Source organism: Rhinolophus sinicus, chromosome 14, assembly GCF_057876585.1.
Source record: "Rhinolophus sinicus isolate RSI-liver-muscle chromosome 14, RSI-T2T, whole genome shotgun sequence".
NCBI classification, from domain to species: Eukaryota; Metazoa; Chordata; class Mammalia; order Chiroptera; family Rhinolophidae; genus Rhinolophus; species Rhinolophus sinicus.
This window is the reverse complement of record NC_142514.1, coordinates 175,469,768-175,478,871: the sequence shown is the minus strand read 5'-3', so window position 1 is coordinate 175,478,871 and position 9,104 is coordinate 175,469,768. Positions and strand designations below refer to the sequence as shown.

Below are 9,104 nucleotides of genomic sequence, written 5' to 3'. Positions count from 1 at the left end.
ACAGCCTGTCCCAGACCCGGCGGCGCTGTGCAGACAGCTCGGCCAACAGGCTACTGGAGGTGGTTCTGGTTGGCTTGGAGAGTGGGTGGGACTCCACTTCCCAGCTTCTGCTTTCTCCTGATAGCACTGGAGAAGCATCGCCCCCTGCTGTCTGCTGCTGTCTTTACATGCAGCACATTCAGAGGAGACAAGGGTGGTTTAGAATAACGATCCCATATTTTTTCATTGAGGCCAAACCTGGAGGTGCCTTTGTGATGGAGCTTCCTTCCTGGATAAAATTATTCAGGGGCAGGCTGGGAAAAAGCCCTGGCTCATAAGGCTATATAATGAGGGGGCCACCCTTGGTGCCGAAAGCATCTCCCAGCCTCATGCTGGGACAATGACATAGTGCCAGGTTTGCTTTGAGATAAGAAAGCTAACAAAACAAGCCAGGAAAACATGAAATGCTGTCCCATTCCAAGAAGCACTGCAAGGGTAACTGTTCAGAGACAAGCACGAAGCAGAAGGGGGGAAGGTGGGGACAATGAGACCAGCCACCGAACAGCCAAGTTGGCCTGGCCGCAGCAAGCACCTGGGAAAGCTCTGCTTGACCATGGACGGTGGTGTGCGAAACAGGCAGCAAGTTTGTGTATAATATTTATTTGCATCTTATCTACAGAACAAGTATTTACAGTTACAAATCGAACCACAGCAAAACTAAAAATTCAGACCCTCTTGATGGCCACTTCTCAAAACGTCCACAGTTGAGCAGCAGGGCTGGAGCCTGGCTGTGGAGTGGGCCAGCTGTGTACCTGGGCACCAGCCAAGGGAAATAGCTGGGGATTATGGCTTCAGCTTCTCCCAGAGCACATTCCTGAGTGCTGACAACATGGAGCCTTCCCAACCCCCACTTTGCTCCCACCCTCAGTGGGACAGGAAAAGGGGCCCTAGCAGGGAGAGGCAGCCATGCCTCACTCTGCCCCCAGAATATCTGCCTGGACCCTGTGCTGGCAAGAGCATCCCTGAGCTGGACCGGGAGGCCTCTGGCCCAGGACTCCTGGCTGCCCTGCAGGCTGCTGTTTGGCAGCTGGAGGTGGCAGGAGCTGCTGGCACTGCCAGGGGAACAGGAGCTGGCCCAGGGTAGGTAGCCATGAGGAAAAGGTCTTAGAAAGCATCTCCCAGCCTCATGCTGGGACGAGAACTGTCAGTGCTGAGTGGGGCTGGGGGTTACACGAGCAGCTGCTTCCCTTCTTTGGCCTTAGAGCTGGCAAAGGAAGGGCCAGGATGATGGGCACTAAAGAGAAGTCACCCCAGCCTGACCCCCCAGGATTGGCTGCATGAGCAGGGGGTTTACTCCCTCAGCCAGGGACTCATGAGGCCCCAGTGGGAGACAGCTTTGGGGCTCCCTGCACCCTGGGGCTCCGGGCTGCCCTCACTCCCCTTAGGGTCCTGGTGGGGAGAGGCCTCTGCTTGGAACCAATGCTGCTCTTTCCTCACTGCTCACTCCAGGAGGATGATGACAGGGAGAGGACCACAGCGGGTTCATGGTGGGCACAGGCTTGGACCCTGGGCCCTTGCACAAGGAATCACAGTGTTGGTCTCACACATACCTGGTCATGTGCACACCACGCACGCAAGCACACACCCCATCCTCTTGTCTGGTCAGAGGCTTGCTCGCTCGCACACACACTCGCCCTCTGCCTCACACATGGTCACAGAGTAAATCCGAGTCTTATTGCTGTGCAGGGGGGTGGGGAGTCAGGGGTGGTTACTCCACAAAGAGCGAGAACAGCACCATCACCACGATCCCCATGCAGAGCAGAAGCACTTGCTGCAGGGAGTGCCTGTGGGGAGAAGGGCAGGGCTCAGGGCGGCACAGAGGCCAGAAGCTCCTCCCCGCTGGAGCCCCAAAAGGCCCTGCGAGGAGCAGTCCCAGTGGGTCACTCACCACGGGTCATCTTCCTCCAAGAGGTCGGGCAGCACGTTTACCAGGGCGATGTAGAGAAAGCCACCAGAGGTGAAGGGCAGGATGCAGGCCACGGTCTCCTCTGCAGCGGGAGAAGGGCTGACTGGCTGGGAGCCCGGGGAAGCCGTGTGTACTGCACCCCCTCCCAGGGTAGACTGGGGGCAGAACCCGGCCTGGATACTGCCCTTGGCCAGGGCCCCTCTGCTGACCACCACCTGCCACCACCCACCACGCCCGTACCTACTCCCTTGGGAGACTGCGTACAGATGGCGAAGCAGGCACCCAGCAGGCCCCCCAGTGCTGTCGAGAGTTGCAGCTTGGCTGCGCTCCATCGGTCAAAGCCGGCCCGGAGCAGAATGGCAAAGTCGCCCACCTGAGGGGAGTCCCAGATGATTACTCTGAGCATCAGTGGGGCCAGATCCCCTGACATGCACAGGTATGGACATGCACACCGAGCCCCCCGCACCAACCCTGCCTCTGGGCCACCCAGCCCGCATCCTGTGGCTGAGACCCCAGGCACGAGGAGGCTGGAGCACAGCTGAGATGGTAGCTGCAGCCTGGTGGGCTGAGCAATTCCAGGCCTCGGAAGTGCAGCCCTGGAGCCTGCCACTGCCAGGGAGTCCCACCCCAACTCCTCCCTCAAGCTCCAGCCCCCAGTGCTGACCATGGGACCCTCTGGCACTCACCTCATGGGGGATCTCATGCAGGAGGATGGCCATGGTGGTCAGGAGACCGATCTGCAGGAAGGAGAGTCTATGAGGGTCGTGCCCAGGGCCAAGGCACCCACTTGTTCCCTCATTTACCAATATTTACTCTGCTCTGAGTGCTCCGGCTGGCCACTGTTTGGCGACTAGAAATACAGCAGCCAATCAACCAGATAAGGAACCTACTCTCATGAAGCTAAGAGTCTGGAAGGGAGAGTCCAGGGCTGAGGAAACACACAAAAGCCGTGTACTCACAGCCCGTGACAGGTGCTGGGGGGCAGTCAGGATGGGTGCCATGGAGCATGAGTGATGAGGGCCTAATTTAGAGGGGTCAGTGCACTTAAGCCAAGGCCTGAAGGATGAGGAGCCAGCCATCAAACAGGGGGAAGAAGAACATTCCAGGCAGAGGGGATAGTGTGAGGTGGAGGCCATGAGGGGGCAAACAGCTTGGCCAATTCAAGAGTAGGCAGACCACTGGGGCCAGAGCACAGAGGGCAGAGGGAGAAGGTGGGGAAGAAGCATCTAGATGCAGGCAAGGGCCAAGCTCAGCAGCCTGGCAGAGGCATGTGATCCCAACAAGGAGTGTTCACAGCAAGAACAGACCAGTGGCTTGGGACAAAAAAAGGCTGTGTCCAGGAGTGCAACAGGGAGGACGAGGGGCTCAGATGAGGGTGTTGCTGACGCAGGGAACAAGTGATGGGCTGGAGACCTATTTTGGAGGTAGAGCCAACTGGTCAACACAGGCGCCATCATTCCCACCAGAACTGCCTAAGCTCCACCTGCCCCAAACCCCCACTCACCTTCTTGCTCACAAGGAAACTGGCAGCCACAGCCAGTCCATGAGTGAAGTTGTCTATGGTGTTGGCCAGCAGGTTGAGATAGCCACTGACCTAGGTGAGAGGAGAGAAAGCCAGGCTGAACTGGGCAGGCCGGGTGAGCTGGGCCGACCACTCTGGGTGGGGCAGCTGCAGGAGGAGGGGGCCCTGAGTGGGCCACTCACTTTGATTCTCCGGACCACGGCGCTCAGGCCGGGTTCTGCAGCCGGCTGGGCCAGGTAGTGGCCTCCACTGAGCTCGGCAGCAGCAGCGGGGTCTTTGCTGGGGGCCTAGGGCCAGGAGAAGGAGGGAGAGGTGACATTAGATGCCCCCCACTTGGCCAGGGTAGACACAGAAGAGAAGCAAGAGATGGAGAAACAGAGAGAGGGAACGCCACTTTTGTCTGGCTAGACTGCTCTGCTGCGCGGTCAGTGAGGTGCTCCCAATTCCGCCGCAGGTCCATCTCCCCGGCACTGCTGTCACTACCAGCCCATGAGAACATGCCATGGCGCGGGCTGATGCCTTCACTCCCCAGATCCTCCCAAACAAGCTGGCCCAGCCGCCCAGAGCTCCGAAAAGGCCAAGAGACCTTCTTTTCAGGGTTCAACTCAGAACCTGGGGCTCCAGGCCCCGGCACCATCACACAACAGAGGCTGAAGTATCCCACTCTCAGGGCTTGGGACTCACCTGGCTGGTCCGCTCCTGCTCCTTGCTGTCCAGGAACATCTTCTCCAAAGCCAGAAAGGTCAGGAAGCCAGCAATGACCCACAGCCCCAGTTGCTGCTGCTGCTGCAGGCTCTGCCCCTCACCACCTGCAGAAGGAAACACTGACAGGCCAGGCACAGCCAGGGCCATAGAAGGGAGGCCATTTGGAATGGGACCTAGTCCAGGGCATGGTCGGGGCAGGGGGAACCAGGATTGGCTGGTGGGGCAGCCGGGCCCCAGGGACTCCCACAGGGACCAGGGCACTGAGACCATGACAAGTTCCCTGCCAGTGCCCAGAAGCCCTCTCCGTCATTCTGGCAGAACGGCAGGGCCTAGGCCATCCCTGAGCATGGGTACATGCTCTCTCCACCCCCCACCCTCCTGCCTCCAGCCTGCGGCCTCACTCACCAGGGCTGGCACTGCACGTGTAGGCCCAGGCCTCGGGCAGCAGGTGGAGAAACACATTGCCCAAGAGTCCCCCCAGGGCAAAGCTGAGCAGCTGCTTCAGGCGCCGGGCCCCAGCTGCAAGGCAGAGATTTGGGGCCTGGAGGCTGATCCACCGGGGCCCTTGACCCAGCCTCTGCCTCACCACGCTTTCTAGGCTCTTTGCATTGTCCTAACCAGAAGGGAAGCCTCTGGAAGGCGGGACACGAGCTGCTGCCCTTCCTAGATCCCCCGTCCCCCAGGCCCAGCAAGAGCTGGGAGCTCAGCAGGAATATACCACAACCTGCTGAACGACTGTGGAACCACTGCTGCCTCATGGTTAGGGCCCCAGCTCCCCAACCCACCAGCTGTTGACCTTGGGCAGATTACTTCTGGGACTCAGTTACTTCTAGGGATCTTGTGGGAATTAAGTGACAATACACATAGGAAGTACTCATTCTGGCAGAACGGCAGATGGGAATTTTCTTTTCTTTCTCAGTCAGTGTTACTCTCAGAAATGTGACAGAGATATGGGGACTTTTGCCACCTTGCAGCATCCAGAGTTGGAAATGCCCAAAGAGGGCCATGTCCAAATCGTTGGTATGATAGAGAAACTGAGGCCCAGAGGACAGAGGCAGCTTGGGGTTGGGGTAGCAAGCATCCCAGAGAAAGTTGCTGTTTCTAGGCTGTGTGACCTCAGACTGGTCAAAGAACCTCTCTGTGCCTGTGCTAATGGAGCTAATAATCCAAGTCCTTCCTAACATTGACCTCGCAGAGACGCCATAAGAGGGCCTGAGCTGATGTACAGGTGTGACACCCGGGCCCCAGGAGGGCTCCATTCATAGCTGTGGCACCAGCCCTCATCCCAGGGCCCAGCACGGACGTGTTCAGAACCACCTGCCGAATGAATAGGGGGCACAAGCCCTTGAGGCACTCATTTCAAAGATTCCTGGGGCCCTGCTCCAGACCTATTATATCATATTCTTGGATGGGGGCGACAGGCACCTGTATTTTTAGCAACTCCCCATCTGATCTTGTGTTCTTTTCATTACAACATGTCATTTGTGGATACAATACATGCAGACCATATGAAAGGGTGGCCAAGGAAAAGCCTCCACCCACGGCTACCCCTCCTCTCAGACCCCCGCCCGATGCAGCCTGTGACCAGCCTGTCCTGGGTAAGGCAGACTCAGGGGCTTTTGGTTTGAGAGCTCTTTTGCACACTATGAGCAGAGACTGAAGGGAGAGGCAGGGCTTGGCTGGCCACTGCATCCCCAACCCCAGCAAGGGTCCCACAAACACGTAGCCTTCTCCCTGCACTAGGAAGTCTTCTAAGTGCTTTACTGATATGAGTTCATTTAAGTGTCACAATAATACCTATGAGGTAGATACTCTTATTATCTCCATTTTTAAGGTGGGGAGCTTGAGGCAGAGTGAAGTTAAGTAACTTGCCCAATGGCACCCAGTTGGTAAGTGGAGTTATTTGCTGAGATTTGAACCCAGGCAGGTTGGCACCCATATTTCTAACCACTACCTATACTTCTTGGTGAATGTTTGCTGACTGCTATTCTTTCAGAATAAATTAATGCAGTAATGAATGAACAAGGGACCATGGTGAGAAACTGTATTCTGTCCTCACCCTCCACCTCAGACACACGGTACCCCAGAACGTGAAACCCAGCTCTCTGTGGAAGAGCAGCAGCATATTTCCCACACCACTGGCTGCCCCAGAGGAGGGTGGGAGCAGGGTCACTCACCTTCTGTGTGCAGTGTGGTCCCCATTTCCACGGGAACCACCAACAACGGGAAGACCCCACTGAGTCCCACCATGAGTGAGCCCAGGAGGGAGCAGATCCAAGTGTCCAGCCTCTCCCCACTCAGCAGGGATCCCCAGGACTCGCTTTCCTTGTTGTCTAGGCGACAGGCTGCTGCAGCCCCCCGGTTCCGGAGGGCCTGCTGGGAACCCCCAGCCCCTCCCAGGAGCTCCAGGGCAACAGCAGTGAGGAAGAGGAGCCTTTGGCCCGCCATGCCACAGCCAGGGCAGGGACATCCAGACATGCCACGTACTGAAAAACACAAAGGCTGCTTACCTGGGCTGCCACCCTTGGCCAAATACCGCTATGAAACGTGGCATCTTAACCTTTCCCACCCCCTATTTGCCATAGCATCCGCCCTCCTGCTTTCCTGGCCCAGGGCCTCTGAGAATCCAAACAGTGGGTGCACAGAGCAAAAGGGGCTCTGCTCCTCCACACCCCAATCCAAGAGCCATACGTTTTTTCCTTCTAAGCCAGCTCCAGACTGTGTGTCAGCATGTCCGCCTGAGGCTAAACTTTCCCTAATGACAGGGTGAGGCGCTGGCTGGGCTCTCCTCAGCCACCAGCAGGCCCGGCCCAGCAGGGTGTCTCTGGCTGCCAGGGGAGGTTTTGCCACCAGAATGTACCCTGGTGAGGACTCCCCAGGGACTGAAGCCGGAACTATCTAGCTTGATGGAGTGACATTAGGAGGTGCAGGTGGGGAAACAAAGCAGCTGAGCTAGGACAGTGCTATTAGAGCTTCTTCCTAGGAAATGAGTCCATTGTGCCTGGGGCACGGAGACAGGAGGTGGGACGGAAGAGATCCTTCAGTTAGGGGCTGCCTCACAGACGCTCAGAGCACTGGCTTTGGAGACCTGCCATTAACTTTGTGCTCTGCACCTGTAGCTGTTTGAATGTGGGCAAGCCCCCTCTCTGAGCCTCTGTTTCCTCAGCTACAGGATGAAGATACGAACTGCCTTCCTCACACAGCTGTGCAGATGAGATGAACTGAACGTGCCTGGCATGAAGGAATGTCCTCCTTATGTTGCAGGCGGCCCGGAGCAATGGGCAGCAGGAATGTACCAGCCAGTGATCAGAGAAGGAGAATGTGAGTCAACCAAGAGAGAAGTTCAGTCTGGAAATTCAGGCATGAGTTTTAAATGTGGTCGGCCCTGCCTCGTGCTGGCTGTGACCTTGAGCCGGTGATGTGCCTGCCTCAGTTTCCTCATCCGATGCTGGAGGTGGCAGGAAGGGAAAGCAACTGCCTCTGGCCTTTGAAAAGATGCCCGCGTCGTGGGTCTCCAGGCCTGAACGGGAGACCCTGATGAAACCCGTTGGGCTCCAATGGGGACCAAAGGCAGGACTGGGCCAGGCCTGGCTTGGAGGCAGAGGCGGGTCACGTAGAGGTAAGGGGACCACAGATTTGAGAGAAGGGAAGGGGGCACGGAGAGAGTCAGACAGGAAAGGGGAGAAGGCAAGAATCAAGACAGAGGGAGCCAGAAATAGTGGGGAGACAGACGACGAGGAGGAGAGCGAGGGAGAGATGGGGAGTGACGTGTGCGCGACGGGGGAGAAGAAGAGCCCAAGGAAGTTTAACTCCGGGCTCTGGGCGAGAGACCAAGGTCAGCCCAGGACGAGGCGAGCCGGCCCGGGGTCGGGGGGATCGCCGGGTCCATCCCGCCGGGGCGGTGGGGGATGGGGGGCTCGGGCGGTCACTCACCGTACGGCGGTGGCAGCAGTGCTCCTGGCGGCCCCAGCCATCCAGCTGCGGCGCCGCGCACCGCCCCGGGTCTGCCGCGCCCCGCCCCGTGTCTGCCCCGCCCGGCCCGGCCGGCCGGCCCCCGGCCCGGAGCCGCCCCCCGCGTGCGGCCACGTCACACGGGACCTGTCCGGAACCCGACGCGCCGCGCACCGCGGGGTCGGAGGGAGCGGCTGTCGGGGCGCGCTTCCGCTTCGCGGCCATGGGGGACCCGGGCGGCCGACGCACTTCCGCTCGGGCCGGACAGGAGGTGGGCGGAAGTGGGAGACCAAAGTACCGCGTTCAGCGGGGCCGGGCAGGGCGGAGGCAGTGGCTCTGTAAGGACCGCGAGCGGCCGGGCGGCTAGGCTTGCGGGTCTGGCTGCCTCTGCTTCTCTCTGGCTGCAGTACCCCTCGCCTCCGCACGGGGGCGCGCTCGGCTGTCATACTCGCAGCCCCTTGCTCGGCCGGCCCGCGTCCTGGGTGGGAGGATGGCTGCAGAGCTCCAGCTCTGAGTCAGCCCGGTCTGGCTCCTCCATGAACAAGGGAAAGGGGAAGTGCCTGCCGCAGGGAGGGGCCTAGCCCCGGGAACCTCAGAAGAGGGAATTTTATTCTTACTCATCGAATTATTTTTATGCTTTGGTTTTTCACTGGGAACCTCAGGCCTTTGTCTCCAGAGCCTGTAACCCTTTGGGGTCCAGTGCATGGTGGCTTGACACTGCTTCTCTGAACTGCAAACCTGAGGGAGCAAAGGCTCTGTGCTCCCCTCACCTAGAAGTAGTCGGCCTGACCTCTTAGACTAGTGCAGCAAACAATACCATTATTATTATAACTGCAATTTTCTGAACACCTACTATACATCATTCACTGTACTTGCATTCTTATTGAATCGTCATTCTATCCCATTGAGGTGGGTACTGTTCGCCCAGGGTGAAACAATGGCACAGATGGCAGAGTCAGGATTCAAACCTGGGTGTCCCTG

The 9,104-nt window shown here is 58.4% G+C and overlaps 1 protein-coding gene across 6 annotated transcripts; it reads right to left on the bottom strand.

The window, feature by feature from the left end:
- Positions 1-623: 623 nt before the first annotated feature.
- SLC39A13 (solute carrier family 39 member 13) lies at positions 624-8,266 on the bottom strand. 6 transcript variants are annotated; one of them, XM_074336366.2, is made up of 10 exons: positions 8,106-8,261; positions 6,350-6,658; positions 4,578-4,691; positions 4,152-4,276; positions 3,650-3,754; positions 3,450-3,539; positions 2,632-2,682; positions 2,186-2,318; positions 1,928-2,027; positions 624-1,823 (listed from the first exon to the last, which is right to left on the bottom strand). In XM_074336366.2, exons 2-10 carry the CDS (start codon positions 6,648-6,650, stop codon positions 1,748-1,750), a joined length of 1,095 nt encoding a protein of 364 aa, XP_074192467.1. In that variant the 5' UTR covers positions 6,651-6,658; positions 8,106-8,261; the 3' UTR covers positions 624-1,747. The 6 variants fall into 6 exon arrangements, with proteins under 6 accessions (XP_074192467.1, XP_019599259.2, XP_019599257.2 ...); XM_019743700.3 differs by lacking the exon at positions 8,106-8,261 and adding an exon at positions 7,404-7,773 and having other exon boundaries at positions 2,190-2,318; XM_019743698.3 differs by lacking the exon at positions 8,106-8,261 and adding an exon at positions 7,404-7,770.
- Positions 8,267-9,104: the final 838 nt, after the last annotated feature.